The sequence below is a fragment of the Rhea americana genome, unplaced genomic scaffold (genome assembly GCF_003343005.1).
Source record: "Rhea americana isolate MKP2758 unplaced genomic scaffold, rheAme1 scaffold_284, whole genome shotgun sequence".
Taxonomy (NCBI): domain Eukaryota; kingdom Metazoa; phylum Chordata; class Aves; order Rheiformes; family Rheidae; genus Rhea; species Rhea americana.
The window spans coordinates 810,897-830,399 of NW_028186406.1; the positions used below are offsets into that span (position 1 = coordinate 810,897).

The window sequence follows — 19,503 nt, forward strand, 5'->3', positions numbered from 1 at the left end:
AGAAGTGTTTCCAATGCAAAAAATAATGTAAACATATTTCCTTTTTTATCCTCAATTGCACCATACCTTCAAAAATAACCTGTCTCGAATATGCACTATAGTCAGTTTGTTAAGGTACTAAGGTGGCTCTTCAAAAGGGAAAATAAACACCCAGGGGATTTTATAAAAGAGCCCTCTGCTAGAGAATGTTTTGCGCGTTCGAGATAGTTTATTTCTGGAAGTGTTGCTCCACTGCCCATGTTTAATAGCTTCAGACTTACAAGACAGCTGTGTTGGAGCAGAACAGCGGTGTTGCAGGTACTGTCAATAAAACACCACTGCTGCTAACAGTGTTGGAAAATTAGAGTATGAGCAGCTCAGCAGAAGCTATTTAGAAAAAAACTGAGGAGAAGGCTGCAGTCTAATAGTCTAATTGTCCAACTGCTCAAAACAGTGCCTACAAGAAACAATCTTGCTCCTATTTTATTAAACATGAATAGACCTGTAAAATATCATCACCACGTACATTCACAAGAGACTAAATTGCATCTCCCTCTGAGTGGAGCTCTCAAAACACCACAGCTTCCTTTCAGAAATTGTCAACAGTGAAGTGCAGCTTACCTATTTTGCCAGTTACCGTCTCAAAACAGACCRCTTCTGTTTGTTTACTGGGGAAACCACTGCTTTCAACGAAGATGTGCTACACGGCCCTGACATCCCTTTCCCTACAGGGCATCGAATCCGCAGGCACGTTCTCCGGTTAGGTCGGGCGCGGCGTGTCTGGCTTCGTAGGCAGTGCAGGCATCGGACGTGGCGATCCAGCGAGGGCCAAGGAGCGCTGCTGTCGTCTCACTACTGCGACTGTTTCACGAGGCGGAAGGCTTCTAGGAACTCATTGAAGTCAATGTTTCCATCCTTATTGAAATCAATGCTGCGCACTAAGTCATTGATGCCGTCGTCCGTGAGCTCGATGTTCATATGGGAGCTGAACAGCTTCCAGGTCTGGTGAAATTCCTCAAATGAGATGAGGCCTGGTGGGGGGGGAGAAAGGCGCCTCAGTGCAAGGGCAGCGCATGCACTGCTGCCTGCCTGCTCCCAGCAGCCCCTGTTCAGCTTCAACCTCTTGGCCCATCCCCACTGCCTGCAGACCCCAGGGAAGCAAACTGCTCATCGTCTACCTCTAAAGTGCTGCAACTAAATTTCCTAGGTGGAGAGCACTGGATAACACAACTGAAGAGCAGCAGAGGGGCATAATATCATTTGGGAGAACAGTGGAAGGCAAAGACAACTGCATTTTCTTTACTAAAGTAGTTTTGTAGTGTGGCTGCTCGCTGTCAGGTAACATTCAGATCCCACAGCGTTACTGTGGTGCTCTCATCTCCGTTTTTTTTTCTATTAAATTCCTCCAGAACAACTAATTACAATTCTTTGCCCTGGCTGCACATGTTCCTTTGAAATGCCTTATGTTTGGGAAAACACGCAATGAAATTCCAACAGCCCCTGAGACAGTAATCCTGATGTAGGGAGCAGCAAGACCCAGGCCTTAAAACCGTTACACAAAAATGCACTAGTATACAATAAAGGGAGCCCGGAAGCAGAATGGAGAAGAACCCGTGGGCCGAGGCCCCCCATACGCCCCCCTTACCTGAATGATCTCTGTCTATGATCCTGAATATGGTCTCCAAGTTGGATCGGTTTCGATAAATGACTTCCAGCAAGCCCGACTGGATGTGCTGAAAGAGAACGCGGTCACGCTCCTTCTCTGGCTCCTAGCTAACGCCGCAGCGCTCTGTGCTGCCTCTGGGCCGTACCACAGCCCTTCCCATAAACAGAAGCATCTGCTGCTGGCCGGACTCATTCCAGAGCTAACGCCCGAGGTGCTCAGGGACGAGTTTGSCACTTGCACATCACACGTGCGTTACGGAACAGGTTTGTGACAACTGACCCCGCTGCGCACCTCGGTGTCACCRCGCATCATCAGCCTGTCAGTTCCAAACAGAATGTTTTTCCTGGCTGACAGGGAGACACCGATTTGGGTTGTGACTTAACCATTGCAGATTTGGTTTTGCTGGCTGTAATTCGGAAGCTGCAAGTCAAAGAAAGGAATCTAGCTGTAGGCTTCTATTTCACAGGCAGCCTCCTTTTCTGTAATGGTCCAAACGCCTCTGGACCGCTCAGATTCACACAAGTTTTTCCACTGATTCCAGTATGTTTTGGGATCGTACAGGGATCGTACAGGAACCATCTGTTCTCCTAAGCTTTCCTGCCACACAGGGTCCCATGCCCTGGGAACCTTGTGAGCTGCCGCCCTGCATCGTGCTTTGACAGAAGGCAGCGAGCACCCCACCCCTTACCTCTTGGCTCCGCTGCTCCATGGCCAAGTCCTCGAGCCAGGATTTGTACTCCAGCRTGCCACCTGCCGTGCTGCGTACCAGCTGCGGGCGCAGCATTCGCCACGGCAACCCCAGGCGCAAGACAGATTCCACCGCCGTCGCCCAGTTGCTCAGCGTGATCCTTCCTGCAAGGAAAAGGGAGACACCCCTGGAGATCCCYGAGGGACGGGAGGCTGAAAGCGCATTCAGACAACTGGCATGTTGCTTTTCCAGTGCCACCACTTGCTATACCACTGTCCCCTTTAGGGGCAAACAAAACTCTCGAGGGCCTCTGCCCCCTGCCTAGCTGGTAGGGTGGTGGGACAGCAACACAGCAAATGTGTTTAACACTCCTCCTCCTCACCAAGGTGAAAAGCTGGAAGCACAGTACACATACCAGTTTAGGAGGCTGCGGGCCAGGTTCCCAGGCGCTCTCGCTTCATTCCTCCGTGGCACACCTGAGCGCTTTGCAGAGGGAATAGCCCTACACAGCCTGCAGCAGTCACTGCAGGGCACAAGCACTTGCTGCTCCCCCTGACCTGCAGGAAGTTCTTTATTGCCGCAATAAATCAGGGTGGTGGATTTGCAAATCTCCAAACCAAGGAAGAGCAGGGGGATACTAACTTCGGATGTTTTATTGTAAGCTTGAGGTCTGCCCTGCAGACTGTTGTCTTCACAGCTGGGCTAGTAGTTTCTCAGTGACCAGGAACCTGGAAAAGCCCCTACGTTAGCAGCTGCTGTACCAGCTAAAYTGGACTTCCGCAACCTCCTTTGCTGCAAGGGAAGGGATACACACGAGAACGTAGTTCTGCTGGGTGCTGTTTCTCCCTCGTGGACGGATCTCAGTAGCAGATCTGCACGAGCCCAGCACTCCTGGCAGGTACAGAAGCAGCCCAGGAATTACAAACTCGTGGCTCCCACCTTAAGGCTCTGACAAAGGCAGCTACAGCAGCTACTGCTGAGAGAATTGCTGCCTCGCTCTCTGCTTGCTGCTGGTTTTAGACTCTGTGGCTGAAGGGGCTCAAGAGACCGCGCAGCCCTTCCCCTGAGAGCTAATTGCCTCTTGCTTTTCCTCCCGCCACCTTCCTCATTACAGTGCTGCTCTGAGGCATTAACAGGTTCCTAATACAGATGCTGAAGAGCAGCAAACAGGACCAAGGCTTTGACCAGGTCTGACGCAGCCTCCTCGTGACAGAGAAGCCAACAGTCCTGCGAGGAGCCTCCCAACCAGCCGCACGCCCAACTTGCCCTCTCCAACCCCGTACTGTCAGGGAATTGACCTGAGTGTGTCATAGCTTAGATTTACCTGTATCTTCCTTATCGTAGGCCTTGAATGCACTGATGAGGGCTGACGTGTGAGCAAAGAGTTTTTCCCGCAAGGCTCGAAAAGCTGACTCCTCTACTCGGCTGATTCTGGAGGATGCAGACAGACAGAGGAGCACTTAAGGGCTCACCACAAACTACAAGAGTGACCACATCTTCCCATTCCTCTGGCCTTTCCCCGGATTGCCTGGACCCTCACACCACAGCTGTGCACTGCTACGATGAATCGCACTGCCTGCCACAAGTCACTGCATGCCTGGAGCAGAGTTCCCACAGTCGGTACAGGGCATCCCTGGCACAGCACAAACCCCTCACCCTTGCACATACAAGCTGATGGCAATCAGCTCCGGCCCAGGGAGGAACACTGCATCCCAGCTAACTTCTGCAGTTGGTGTTTACCCATATCTGTTTCACTTCTAGAATACCAGTCACAGAGGCTTTTAATAGCTGTGCAACTTGTGCAGTGACGAAGTGGAAAGGAACTTCAACAAGGATCAAAAGTTAAAACTTTACATTGAAAAGAGAAGCTGGAAAACAACAGACTAACAAACAGCCGCCTTCTGATCCGGCAACACTCCCTTCCCCCTCACCCCCACCCAGAACCTTCCTCAGATTTCCCCCCACCCCCACCCCCAAGGCTTGAATCCTCCCTTAGGGCTACTACACACCCTAAGAAACAATCTTCAGTAAATCAAGCTGTGAAAGTTCAGCTCTGGAGCCAAACTTTCTCAAAGCTCCCAAAGTTTTCCCTTTGGGAATTTGACTTGAATTTGTCAGCAGTGGAAAGCTGAGCAACTGGAAAGCCTTGCCTTTGGGTCATGGTGAGAGTATGGGCTGTCTTGTTCGCTTGGTACTGAACGAAATGGGGGACCAGGTCCAGCCCCAGCTTCACATAGGCTCCCCTGTTGCTGCCAATCTCATAATAGTTTGAGGCTGAAAAAATGGTCAGAACCTGACCCCCAAAAAGGACAGACATTTACAGTCAGTATATACATCCCACATACATATATACGTATCAGTGAAACAATACAATCAATCTCACCTGCAGACAACAGACTGTGAAAGCAATGTGTTTTATGTTGAAAAGGAAGAGCAAGGTGGCAGCTGGGCCGGAAGCCTTAGAGGTGTGAGCAAGCACTGACCTCGTGCAGATCCAGCCCCACGCTGGGCTTCTGCTATTTCACAGTACTCTCCCAGCAAACATCTACTCTCCCTGGCAGTGGGCAGAGTCAAAGGTACCTCTGCGGAAGCCACTGAGGCTACTTTGAATCTTCCAAGGCAAAACTTTGCTGCGTCAGCTTAGCGACACCCTTTTATAGTCCATCTTCAGGAACGGCTGCTTTAAGTGAGAGCAATGGCACAAAGGGGTTCAGATCTTTTCACAGCTACCACGCAGAAACGTGCCTTGCCCGCACAGCACATGCCCCCGGTAGCATGGGTGGCTTCAAACTGTCCTAAGAGCTCAGCTGGGCGCACGTTTCAGTAACTCTCGATAAGACTGTGCAAGGATTCTGTACATACTTAACAAAACCCCACTGGAAAAACACAGAGCTAAGAACCACCACCACAGAAATCCCATCCCGGCGGAATGGAAATCCACGTATCCTTAGCACTGTCCACTGACCTTCCGGTTGTGACAAAACTCGTAGCCATCTTGCTTGCACTCGTGGGAGCGAATAAGGAACTGCAAGCTGTACTTCTCGAGGATCTTCTCTGTCACGTCAGGCCCAAAGTAGCAGCCACCACCTCGCACTGTATTTTCTCTGCAGCCCTCCTGTGGCATGGGGTCACTCCAGAGAATGTCTAAAATCTGAAAGGATCAGAAAGGTCTACTGCCAAACRTGTACCACATCACTGTGCTGCACAGTGGCCATCACCCATCAATGTTTTCCAAGCAAATACAGCACTGGACCACAGGGGAACAGAGATGCCTCCCACATCCACGTCAGAGTCTCCCACAGTGCTGTGTGGGGCTGTCAGACTTGAGCCCTCACTGAGGTGACAATGCTGTTGCCTTGAGCTACAAGTACACCCAAAGTATCTGTGGGGATGAGGGTGGGGATGGGTAGCTATAACTCAGGCCTGAAACAAGGCTTCCCTTCACTCCCTCTAGATTTCAAAGGGCTTTTCCTGTCCTCCTCCAGCCCAAAACACAGGTCCCACAGGAAGAACCCCTGGCAGATCCTAGGGCCAAGAGCATGCTCACCATTAAACTGCTTTGCTCTCTGGCCAGGACATTCAGCAGCCTCCAGTACACAGAAGTGCTGGCTCAGTAACCACTATATGGATTAAAGTATAATCTCTTTAACCCTGACCTCAATATGCAGCTTTACACCGATAAGGTGTACAATGTGTCAGGATATCATATGTAATGTGAGGTACAGAACGGCTCTTTCACAGCTTGCAGAAGAGGTTTACAAACAAACCTGTCTAACAAAAACAGGATACTAAGTTCCCTGGGTCTGACCTCCTCGGCAACTTACTTGTAGGAATTGGCTAATAATGCGAATTCCATCTGCTCTTAAGTACTCAAGATCAGGACTCCATCGGCAAATGACAAGCTCGTTAATTAGTTGCATAGCTGACTGCAGATACCCCATGTACTCAGTAAACGACATAACCACTGTGCTCCACAGTCAGTCTTGTTTAATACTTCTCTCTCTTACTGAGAGCCAAGAAAACCTGTAACCCCACTTTATACCTCAGCAGCAGGTTTGGGGACAAAGCCCTGAGCTCAGAAGCCACAAAGGCTGGCGAAGAGGCTGACTCATGAGGACAGGAAAAAAGTGCCAGCAGAACAGGAGCTAGCACTAGTCTCGCACGCAGCCAGAGCCCACACTGCCACAGGTCCTGCCAGACAGGGCCTGGCCGCGCTGCCGACGCCGTGCTCACCACAGGAAGAGCCAGGGCAGCGGGCAGGAGCGCAGTGCCCAGTCAACAGTCAAGCGCTGCTCTGCTGGGTGCACGCAGCCCAGGGGACCTGGCTCCTCAAAGCRCTCCCTAAGCACAGCTGCTCCCCTTGGCACGAGGGAATCCATCAGGGCCACACAGACACAGCTCTCACACAACGAACCAACTGCTGTAGCCGAGGGAAGGAGGGACTGACACGAAAGAGTGAACACCTGCTGCCCAACATTGYGATCTGTGCTGGCACCAGCATGGGCAGCCCAGTTTAGTTTCGGCTATGCTGGCTGGTATGGGTGCCCGGACAGTCTAGGACTTCCTCCTCCTCCTGTGTGACTCATGGGCCCAGCTCTTCGGTTGCAAAGGAACTGTACCACAGGATGAGCCAGATGCAGAGCAAGTGTCTAACAAAACATCCCCAGGGAGCAGAGGTCATACGCTCACGCAGGACAGCTCTTTCCTGACCAATCACCATTGAATGACCAATACCAGGCGCTCTGGGAGAGCAGAGCAGGAGGTATAAAATAGTACAAACCCCATCAGCAATCCCATTGGCACTCAAAGCTGACTTGCTCATTAAGTCCATTTTACAGGGCAGCAAAATCCCCTTTGGAAAGAAGGATTTTATATCGAGATTCCTGGGATGAGCAGAGAGAATAAGGCTGCAGGAAGCACCCACAGCTCACCAAGCCCAGGGCCCCGCTTACACYACTCACCTGCTTCCACTCCTCTTGGCGAGTCCAGCACGGTGTATCCAAGTCAGTCATGGAGAGAAAGCTGGAGTTGGTGAGCTCCTCCTCCTCCGACTCGCTGATGTCCACCAGCTGCCGGCACCGCTCGATTTGCTCCTGCACTGTCTGCCGGATCCACTTGGAGAACTCCAGCCTGTTGGCCATGCTGGGAGCCTGGGCCGGCCGCGGCTGCAGGGATGGACTGGTTGCTGCGTCATGCTCTGCTGGGGAGGCATCTGCTTTGCTCTCCCCGTTTATTTCCTGTATTTCCACATTTCTATTTGACTCCTTTCTTTTCTTCCCTCTCAGTACAGAAACAAACTGAAAGAGGTAAGAGAGAAAAGTGAGCTGGTCACAGAGCTTGGAAACCTCTTAGAACTCCAATGCTAACATTTTCCATGGGCATTTGTCAAGTCAGCCAGGCCCCTGAGCCTCAGTTCTCCTCCCTGCCATCAAATGCTAATTAATTGTGCTAGGTTACTAGAGCAGCTTTCTCAGATGTATCATTATTGTTTTAGAACTGGGGTCCCACATCCTTCCTGACCACAGATCATCTTTTCTTCATTGATTTTATGCWGCTCAGACATCTCACAAAAGGTAGATCACACAGATTACGGATTTAGTCTGCAATGGGAACCAGGCAACAGAACAAGGGAAAGATTAATGTTTGTCGTTCCGGAAGTGAATGCAGAAGGGTTTAGCTGATTAGAAAACCTTAAACCTTAGGAGGACTTGAGCACACAGAGAAATTTCACAGCTGGTCTAAGAACAGTGAGACTCTTATTCCAAMGGAAGTAGTATTTCTCAACTGAAAAATGAGGCAGAGACAAGCTAAAAGACTTGCCACAGTCTCTCTGGAAATCTAGGGAAGAACTCAGGCCAAGGGATTATGGGACGAAGTCCCATCTGCACTGTGGTTCTCACTGTCAGYACAAGCACATCCATTTACCCATGCCATAATCCACCACTGTCCTAGCTACAATCCTTACACACAAGAATGCTTCTTCCCTTTACGCCTTCTGTCTACACACTATTAAAGTGATCCATTCCAAACCTGTATCCAAAGACACTTTGGCTAAGAAGAACAAACTCCTTTCATTTGTCTTGTCTCCAGCCAAGTCAACATGAAGAAACTTAACTTCCCAGGGTCTGACCTCCCTGGCAGCTTACTTGTAGGAATTGGCTAATAATGCAAACACCATTTGCTCCTAAGTACTCAAAAGCTCTCCCCTCAAAACAAATTAACTTTCATGTCTTGCAGTGTTTAGGAAAGAAAACCTACTTTGTGCCTTTGAATTTTCTCAAGCATGTCCAGGTCAGTGGTATCAGAGATGCCCCCATGTATAATCAGGACTTTCTGGTCAATGAGGGTGGCCAAGGGTAGCCAGCAGAAGACATTCTGTATCATCTTCAAGATTTTCTTTCCATGCACCTAGGAGAATAGGGCAGAAAGGAAAAGATGAAGCATCAAGCCTTCAAGTCCATGTCCCATGTGGTGGAGGAAGAGACAAATGTACGCCTACCTTGTATTTCTGCATGACTTCCTTGGTGAAACCATAGCTAAAGGAACAAGAGAAAGAAGGTTTAGTGGGATTTTGCAGTGGCACCCTGACACTGCAATCAGTCTCGCACTGAATCCATACCGTAAGTTGACCATGTGATCCTCGTGGTTCCCACGGTTGAGATGAACCTCATTTGGGTAGACCAGGAGGAAGGTGAAGAGGACAATCAGGATCTCAAGGGACTGTTTGCCTCTATCTACAAAGTCCCCATTGAACACATAGGACTTAGAAGGGGAAGGAAGGCCGTTCTGTGAAAGCAAGAAACAGGTGGATGTTACAAGAGAGGCCTCCCCACAGCACTGCCCCAAACACATGGAGTTCTGGATTGCAACAACGCTGATCTACATATGAAGATGTATAGCTACCCTCTAGCTATACACCTCTCAGAAGGGTCCCTGCTTATGCTATATGATAGATCCTGACGTTTTCTTTTTTACCCTGTAGGCTTGCAGTGGCAAATATATTGATAAAGGAAAACTGGCATCCAGAAAAGGCTGCCTCTTGTATTAGCACTTAAAACAAACTTCTCAAATGTGCATTAATATGACAATGGCTCTAACAGACTGTAAAAGCCTGCAAGGGAATAAGCTTCAGCTTTGTGCAGCCACTTTAAAATTAATCAAACTTCACGTGCCCAATCCTGCAATATACTTCTCAGCCTGACCCATGCAGTACCACACATGGTCAGACCAGCCTCTGTCTCACCAAATATGATGCCTACCTTATAAAATATGAGGAACAAGTCATCCAGCTGGCCATGCAAGTCTCCTAACAGGAATAAAAACACAAGACACAGTATGTTTAGCCACCTCATTGGTATTTAACACAGAAGTAAATACTTTTAACTTAAAAAAAAATCACCCATGAAGTAACTTCCCATAAAATATCTCCTCTATAAACTAATGACCACTGAAATGCTTTGGGAAGTTCAAGGTCCAAGTTTCCTTAAACTGAGACAATGTACCCAGAAGAAAAGGGCATGAAGCAAAGGCTTGAGCTGAAGCCTAGGAAAGGCAGCAAAAAACCTACATCAGCTTCTGAAGACTCTGAATTAAAAGCTTAGTCCTTTTCTCTCTTCTGTTCAGTATAGGGCAAAATGGCACAAGAAACTGTTGACCTTGATCATTAAATGGGAAAAGGGTCTGCATAGAAAATGGCCAATATTCACTTCATTTACCATGATACTAAAAAGAGCCTTCCTTCCTGGAAGCTGCCTACACACAAGTTCTGGGCAAACTGGGTATTTTGCAGATACATCTCAAAGTTTAAATGGAGAAGGAAAACAATGGAGTAAAAAAAAACAATGCTGAAAAGCTTTGTCTCTTTCAAATGTGCTTGATAGGATGACATACTGCGAGACTTACTTGGAGGCTTACTCCCTCCAATGTTCAGGTTAGCCTGGGCAGCGTCTCAAATACAGCACCTTAGCATAAACCTGGGTATTTTACAGAGACCCCYAGCCGCCTCTCAACACAAAGCATGTTTTCCACATGAATGGACTGTATCTGTGTTTCACGCTCAATATAGCATGGTGCCCACGCTACCATTTTATATCGTTGGTACCCCTCGGCAGAGCCCCTTCCACGTGGCTGTTTCCTCCCAGAGCCCGCACAGTGCCCTCCCACCCAGACTCACCACACACGGTGACCTCCTCGCTATAGCGGGTAGAGACATGGCTGATRTTTGGCAACTGCTTGAGGTGTTTCCTGGTCTCATGCAGAAGGTTTAAGACATAGCGAGCATGAAGCTGCTACTAGGAGAAAGCAAAGGAATTAGAGCAGGAATTCAGGGACYGTTGAGCAGCTGCACAGCTCTGTCTGCACAGGCCCCAAGGATTCAAAGATGACACCGCGATAGCCTGGATGGCAAAATGAGTGGGCTTCAAGGGTACGAATCTCAGCGGGAACAGCAGAACTCAGCAAGCRATCCTGAGTGCTTGCTACAACTTTTCACTGTTCTCCCAATTTTAAGTAAAACTCTCCATTTGCAACACCAAATCCAGGCTTTGACAGACAGCTGGGCCCACACATTGCTCTCTGTGACAGTCCACGCTGACCTACAGGCTTACAAACAAGACAAGTCAAGTAACAGGCAACCGCACTACAGAAAAGACTCGCCCAAAACAGCTCAGCCTTGGCTAATGACATGACTACCAAAAGAGCCCCAAATCTCCTGCTCCACCATAGTCAAAGCTCTGCCTACTGGGCAACACGACCCCTAGARCAGCAGCAATTCCACCTTGGTATCAAGCATAAGGAGCAGCTAATCCTCTAGATCTTTCTTAGCCTTCTCCACATTTTTCCCTATTTTACTGTTCAGCACTTTGATGGATGGAAGCAGAGTACTGCAATTGTAGGAGGATCTGCATGGTTAATTCTGCTGGATTGCAATGCATTTTTTGATGACTTCCTCATTAAAAATCCACAATTTTAAACTTTGCTTTTATTTTACATTTAAAATAGAATTTTTTTTTTCCCACAAATCAGTTACATGGAACAAAAAATATTTTTGATCAGCTGTTTCCATTTTGGCCATTCTATATATTTCTACAAACTGAGGCACTACAACAAATAATGGCAAAAGGATGTTTCAACACGGACTATAGTGTTTTTTTTTCCCTTTTAAAGTGAAATTCAGGTTTACATAGGTACACACCTATGARAAGTTTGCAGTTTTGTCAGAACCTCATTTTCAGAAAGAAAAAAAAAATAGCCTTCCATTGCAGGGGGAAGTACCTATCAGATAATTTGTGTTCTGCTTTGCTTAATAGCCAGCCAGCTGTTCATACTCCAGCTCATTTAGTTTGTTAGGAAGCCTAACAACAAATTATCTATCCCRAACCCTGGCAGATATTCAATTAATTTTTGCTTCAAGAAATCCCTTCCCCTCCTCTCAGCAAGGGAAAAATATACATCCTCATCAAAACTTCTGTCAGATCATCTGAGAGAACATGAAGCCAGTTTTCACTTTGCCATCAACACACACACAGTGAAGGCCAAATTCTAGTACTAAATTCCAGTAGATAAAGTTTTCAAGTGAGCCACCCTCACTGACTGTAGTCAAAAGACTTAGGGGTTAGGTTTAGCTCAGYTGGTTAGAGCACGGTGCTAATAATGCCAAGGTTGTGGGTTCAACCCCTGAATGGGCCAGTTGTTTCCCTGCTGAGCAGGGGGGTTGGACTAGAWGATCTCCTGAGGTCCCTTCCAACCATACTGATTCTATGTCTTCACATACATCACTGAGAAGCACACATCAAGTCCATCACCCTCTGAAGGTAACAGTCTAAAAATCACCTACTTGATATTCTTGGTGCAGATGCAGGGAGGGGACCCACCCTATATTCCTCCTCCTCCCAACTTGTCCCCCAGTGGGGAGAAGGGGGAAGTGTGGTTACTTTTGGGATCCTTACTTGTTTCTGTTTGAAAGCTTCCAGCAAGGCAGTTGCATGGTCAGGAAGGAGTGGGAAGGAGAGATGGGGTCCAGTGTAGGAGTCTGGCACCTCCATGGATTCATAGTCACAGTATTTTTCCAGCTCCGCTTCTTTGAAGCTTTCGCCACTTATGAACATGCGACTTATGAAATCTCCTGGATGGGTTAGTTGTTTGTTTGGTTGGTTTTTTTTTAAAAAAAAAAAGAAGAAGAAGAAAAGAGAAATAGACAAGAAAAAGTTGACTTGATTCAATACACCATTCAAGTAAATTGCGAAAGAAAAGCTTTTTGCTTAGGGTAGAGTTCATGTGCAACAGCAGCAGTGGACGATAGCTCCTAATTTGACACTGCTGCAACATTTGAGGCAGGCAAAAGACTATATGGAGTAGACTCAGCCGAAGGTCAGTGTGCTATATGTGAAGCAGGGCTAGCAATTACAGTAGCTTCTGCAATACTTAGGCAGAGCCAGATGAAAGTTGGCTGTCACAGTTAAGTGAAATTTTATTTACAATAACATGTAAAAGCAAACAGTATAACAAGGAACTGTCTTCTATGTCACACTCCATTTTTAATACTCCTGCATCTACATTCCCAGTATTGCACAAAATTTGTATAAAGAAACATGATTTTTCTTTTACTACTGTAACACCYTGAAGTCCACCTCAAGGAGCTGTGCTATGCCCTGTATGGACACTCAGCAAAAMAGACCCTTTGTTCCACAGAGCTTTGCTGTAAAATATTTTGGGTGATAGTAAGAAAAAKGGAGGCAGCTTGAAATGAAGGAACAAGCTCTTCAGCAGGTTCAGGTTAGCAGCGTAAACAGTCAATACCCAAGTGTTTCCATCAGATTTCAGAATAACCTTCATTAGGAAGTCCATAGCATTAAGAACTAACATATAATCCCATCATCTGCAGGCTAAGGAAGATACTATATTGGTTCCCACTGCATTTTTCTTACCATAATCATGAATGAGAGACTCAGTGTAAAAAAGCAGRTATCAGGCAGCATGATTCCCTAAAGACGGATTCTCTAGTTTCAGAAGCAGACTCTGCAGAAGCCAGGTTACCAGAGATTGTTGAAAAAAGGCAGATTTCTGCTATTGCTCTTACAAAACATACCAAGCTTTTATTCTCTCTTCCAGTTCCTAATGAAGTAGAATTGCTCCACATCCTTCACACGGCTCTGACAGTCTCCAGATATTTCACTCCCTATCCGAATTCCTGACACCCTTGTTCATTAGCAACACCTAGGGAGGGCCCTTTGGGCCCCTGAGCAAGCCTGAAGGGCCAGCAGAGAGCCACAAATCAAGACAGGGTGTAACTTTCTGCGCTGCAGGTGCCATGTCTACAAACRGCATGAGGAAGCTTACGTTCTTTACTGCTGCTTGGTGTGAAATGGTCCACCAGGTAACTGAAGAAGTTGTGAAGCTGTAAGAAGACAGAAACAGAGAGAGCACTAAAATAAAACAAAACAACTAGGCTTCCCCTCTCATGTTCTGACTCTCAGAAAGGGGCTATGGTACTAAATGCTCTTTGTGGCTTTATTTCATGATTCATTGCTTGCGGGTTCATCATGCACAAGCAGACAGGAAAATAGGCAAAAAAGGAGAAAGGGCTTGAGTTACAACACAGTCCTTGGCCCACAAGTGAGTCAGTGGCACAGAAACTATCTTCCTCTTTGAGGATCCAAAGAAGTGGCCCTGTCTACTAAAATGGCAAAGAGCAGCAGGTTGGTAACACTCTCCCCTAGAMGCAACAGAGAACAGACTCTAAAAGGCAGAGAACTGCTTATTAAAAAATAGGGAAAAAAGAAAAAGCCCACATCCTCCCTGAATTTAAAACAAGGTCGCAAAATTCTYGACACATGGATATTACTCAGCTACCCTAACACACGATGCGCTTTGCTCAGCAGACTGCTCCATCACTCTACTCACACCCACGGTGGGCACTAGGATCTGTCTTCGCTCTTRGCTCCCTTTACAGCAGCAGTCTATACAGTCCATTAGAGGCCAATTTCTTTTGCTCTGTAAGTTGCACAGCATCCTAAAAGATGCATCTACATTTGCACTCCCAGACAGAAAGAAGCCCCCTACTTAGAAAGTAGTTTGCCATTGGCTGGCTTTGGATCACAGAGATTGCTTCCAGATACACAAGTAGGAATTAAACTCAGTCACTACTAAAACTGCACAGAGAGGAAGCTTTTCCCACAAACTCTTTTCTCTGGCACTTTACCTTGATCTGGTCCTGCTCGCAGGCATACTCAATGGATTGAAATATCCTCCAGGTGCACCGTCGGCGCATTTCCAGCCGAGCAACGTATCGCCGATACCACCTCTGGATCAAGACAGCTGCCTTGAAAGCTAGGACACAAAAAGAGAAAAAACATGCTGAGCTGCAATTGCTGTAGCAGTTACAGGACTGCCCCCCCCCCACCCCGTCCCTTTCCTGACCCTGAAAATTAACGGGGGACCTTTCTCTTTTAGGATTAAGTTTTCAGGAAAGGTGTTCTGAAGCCTAAATATTGGAGATATCAGAACACTCACTTCTCCTTACCATACTCTAAGAAGCAAGCTGACCTTGCCAAGCCAGAGATCTCCAATGCACTTCTAATCATAACTGCCAGCTCCTCAGTACCAGTGTTACTTAACAACCTTTTAGTGCCTACCAGTCCAACCACATTCTTTATTATTAATAGACAGTATCATCACTTTCTCTCTACCTTCATATTATCATGTCCACCTTACAGTCTAGGTACTGGGGCTGCAGGAAGCAAGAGATTTGACTGAAACCACTCAAGGAGTCAGGTGAAAACAAGATACTGAGTCTGCTTCCAGAGCCTTAAAAACATGGGCTTTGTCTAACTTCCTTTAAGCCAAGTGTATACAGGACCTGAGTTATCACAGTTCTGGACAAACTTCAGAACAGATCTGTTCCGACATAAATGTTAACATCACACTGTCTTGGAGTAAAATAAAGACAAAATAAACACATATATTGAGAAGAGGGAAATGGATCTTTGGCTGCTTAGTGGTGTAGAAGAAATGAAACACTAGGAATTTCCAGGTCCCTGGTAATTGTTCAATCCACAGCCAGCACTGGCACCAGACTCTTCCCTCCAAATGATGGCCCACCTGCCCTGCTGTTTAAAACCTAACTATTCCTCTGCATTTCCCCAGTTCCAGGGGTTTTCATTACAAGATTATTGCAGATAGCATGTGTGCATATTTAAAGCAAAGTGCACTGGTGTAGTTTATCTATTCCTTTTTCATGTTCTGCCACAGAACTGTATGTACCTCTATAAACTCTTCCATCTTCCTCAGCTGGTCTTGACCCAGCTTGAACTGCCTGGTTACTTCAGACCACCTTGCCAACCAGCTCTGTTACTCGACTGCTTTCTTTTCCTTTTGCTTTGTGTCCCTTTAGTTAGAGTTAGCCCTGCTGCAGAAGCTTGCATTGTCTTGGTAGAGACTGGCCTCTGGTTTGTGAGAGATTATTGCTGTGTTCAACAAGGCACCAAAGCAAGGAGAGCAATAGGGTATGTGGAGTGGAAAAGTTTGATCAAAAACAAAAACAAAACAAAACAAAAAAAAAAGAAAGAAAAAGAAAGAAAAGGAAAAAAAACCTCCTGAAAGTTGCTAAGTGCTGGCAGAAGACAAAGAGATCGCTTTAATTCAATTAGCTTGTATTACACAACAAAAACCACCCACACATACTTCAGCAGGAAATATTACTTGACCTTTACCTAGAAAAGATATCCCAGTGGCTTATGCACTGAAACTAATAATCCTTCTAAATTACGTTACCATAAAATGTCTGGGAGCTGTAGCTGTTTTACCTACATCTAGTCAGCAGCAGCCAGTGCTCCCAAGAGCTCACGCTCTGAATGGGCAGAGCATGGAAAGGGAAGAGCTATTGGTGTTTTGCAGATGGGGAACTGAGCACCAGTGAAGTCTTAGAAAGGTAAGACTCAGTCTTAATTTCAGAACAGAACACGAATAACTTATGTTACCCTTGGCCTGGGCCTTGTGCCTTTGTGCGAGTGTGCTTGCTGACCTGCTGGACCAGAAAAGAATAAAATAGGCTGTTTTTTCTTTCTGCAGTTYGGCACTTCTGACATTGCTTCCTCAACCCACCAGTAAAACAGACCCAACACTTGTATAGTAATTTGGCTGAGACATAACCTTACTCACAGTGATAATCAGTCTCTAAAAGAAACAGTTTCTAAACATGTTGCTTCCCTTAATAATCAACATAATGTCCTATTATTGCAGCAGAATTCACATGTTCTTCAATTGAACCCAAGCAGAAGTTTATAGTTATACCTCTACATACACCAATGAAAACCARACCCTTTTAAACACTGAATCTACAAAAGATCGATTATCAAGTGCAGTGAGTACATATATCACCATCCACACCATTTCAAGCTTCAGATAGGCAAGGTATTATTTTCTTATGCTACTTTTACACAAAGTGAATCTGCAACTGGAAAAGCCAGGTATTCTAATTTACCAGCTTACCTGGGTGAGTTGCATCTGGCAGTGTTTGTACTAGTTTAGAAAGAAATAATAAAAAAGGAAGAGAAACAGATTTATCCACATTCTATGAGGATCCAAGTAGTACACTGAATCACAATCATYGTATAAGCCACTGAAAGCACGCCAAAGTGGCAGCACTTTGAGTAAAACACGCGTATTCATGCTAGTAATATAGTTCAGCAAACACAAATCAGATGTGAAAAAATATTGCCTATTTTTTCCTGAAATAACAGATAATCAAATCAATTGCCTAGAAGTGAGCATCCTCRGACCATCCTTTCAGGTCTGTTGCAGGGAAAAGTGACAGCACAGTAAGATTCCCTGAGAAGGGCACTACAGAAATACAGGCAGATAGCTAGAGGATGATTTTAACAGCAGCTTAATCAAACTGTAAAGCCTATTCCAAGATCTTCTGTTTTGAACTATGTCAAATTTTAATAAGTGAAAATACAGGCTAAGGAGCTACTTTTGGTACACTTTAAACTGACACAGGCAGCCCAAGTTTTACGAATATTCAGATGTAATTAAATAAGATTTAACTAATTAAGCTGCACATCTACGCGAGCAAATGGTAACACTTACACCAGGCACACATTCTACAATGCCTCCATGTGCACCGTCAGTGCCTCACAGCCGTTACGAGACAAGTTACAGGCCCCACAGCAGGCAGATGTAGCTGATGCCCCGTCAGCTCAGCCCCGCTGCCTCACTCTGTCAGCTGATACCAGCTGAGGGTTTGGCTGCKCCTAAGCAACTCCACATCTGCAGATCATCAGATCTAAATGGTTTTGAAAGGCCCACAGAAATTCAGAGATTTTACAGCCATGAGAAGCTTTTGATAAAGTATCAGACCTAACACATAGTCTCAAACACAAAACTAGTTCTACATTTTGTTTTGTTATGGACAAGCTCCTGCATAGTATTTGTCACAAAACAGTCCTGAACTTGCTGGGAAAGTACTTGGTTTTCTGGTGCTACAGGCAGTAGGCAAACTCACTTATTTAAAGAACAGGCGGAGCTTTTCAACAAACAAAAGTTACAAATGAATAATGCTGAGTCACAACAGTATCCCCACTTTTTTAATTTCTAAATATAATTGTTTTTTGCTTTTAAGACAATTGCTAACAGTTTGTACCACACTGCTGTAGTGCCAATGAAGATGACCGAAGGAAATAACAAAGCTAGTTATCTATTTACTTTTTTACGTTTCCTTATGTGTGAAACCTCACTCATAAGCAGCTTTTGTACCACAGCAGACTAGAATACACACACAGCAAACTGGTATTATCATACAGAGCGTTTCATAAAAATGAATCATTAGACATCTTGGAGGACCCATAAACAAGCCTAGCTTATGAGCAGAAAAAAGGACATTGTACTGACATATTTAAAAAAAAAAAAAAAAAAAAAAAAAGCACAATTCTTGTCTTTTCAGCTTTTCTTAGCCACAGTATCTTACCTCCTTTAGAATCAACTTTTTTTTTGGCTTTGCTAATGCTTCTGTTTTACCAAACCTGCACCCCTAAAATAGCCTTTAAACATGTGGTTCACCAGAAGCATCTGGTGGTATCATCTATCTCACAGTCAGAACATGAGGTTATAATACACATACATTAGTCAGCAGTTGATTAATTTATCCTGTGTCRGTTCCAACAGAACTAGTTTTTTTCTGCTTTATTACCAGTCAGGTTTTGACTGATTTTAATCTCACTCTAGTCTAAATGGCTGTTATTTTCTCAAGCCTAGTATTGATTTTCAGCATGACAGCTGAGATTCCTCTTCAGAGGATATTTGAAGGCACAATCCTGTCTCAATAGTATCAGGAAAACCAGGTCATTCAGAAAAGAAATATATCCACCACAACTTTCCAACAGGATGTGCATGAGCAGACAGGAGAAGATTACATTTCAAAGAATCACTCACCRTTTTCAGACTTCTGCAGGGAGTACTTGAAGTTGGTGTTTACAGAACTACCAGATCCCATGTTCTCCAGCCAATACTCCTAGAACRCTGTGAACTGACCCAGTCTCACCAAAACCATGCAAGGGATGCAGGAAAGCGTATTCAGTCAGAATCAAACCAGCTGCAACATGTCCCACAGCACTGGGAGTCTATAATTAAACATATTAACACTTATTAAGATCCCCAAGCAGATGGCTTGTCTTATGCCCAAGTACATTTACTAGTACCAGGTTCTTCCCCACTTTGTTGTTTTCTAGACTATCTGATAGACTACTGATAAYAATTTCAGTTTGTCTTCTTCCAAATTTCAAGTCAGCGATGAGAATAATTACAGCACCTTCACTAGTTATATAAATATATCAGAGATTACATATTTAGATACCATAGTTGTACAGTGGCTGTATAAATCAGGCAGTCATGTATTCTCACAATTCCTTATGTGGCTAATTTTAGATTCCTAAACCTAAACTCTTAGTAACATGGCAATATGGTGACCTGGACCTTCATTTCAAATGGTAGACTAAAATAAGCTTGATTCAGACCAAAAATAAAGGATATGCACATTTTCACACTGAGGGGGTGGAAGAAGCTAGCCATGCTCTCAGCAGACTACATCTCCCAATCTCCCAGCCTCCCCCCTTCCTTATGCACAATTGAAGGGAGTGGATGAAGCAAAAGGTGCTAAATTAGTGCACATAACTGC

General features: G+C 45.5%; 1 protein-coding gene across 1 annotated transcript; it reads right to left on the bottom strand.

Annotated features, from left to right (window-relative positions):
- Positions 1-532: 532 nt before the first annotated feature.
- On the bottom strand, positions 533-18,822 carry PPEF2 (protein phosphatase with EF-hand domain 2). Its single transcript, XM_085308865.1, has 16 exons — positions 18,762-18,822; positions 14,533-14,660; positions 13,671-13,728; positions 12,281-12,456; positions 10,507-10,621; positions 9,593-9,639; positions 8,953-9,119; positions 8,833-8,869; positions 8,592-8,741; positions 7,295-7,630; positions 5,299-5,484; positions 4,484-4,626; positions 3,658-3,764; positions 2,334-2,497; positions 1,625-1,712; positions 533-1,010 (listed from the first exon to the last, which is right to left on the bottom strand). Exons 1-16 carry the CDS (start codon positions 18,820-18,822, stop codon positions 832-834), a joined length of 2,142 nt encoding a protein of 713 aa, XP_085164991.1. The 3' UTR covers positions 533-831.
- Between the last annotated feature and the right edge of the window lie 681 nt (positions 18,823-19,503).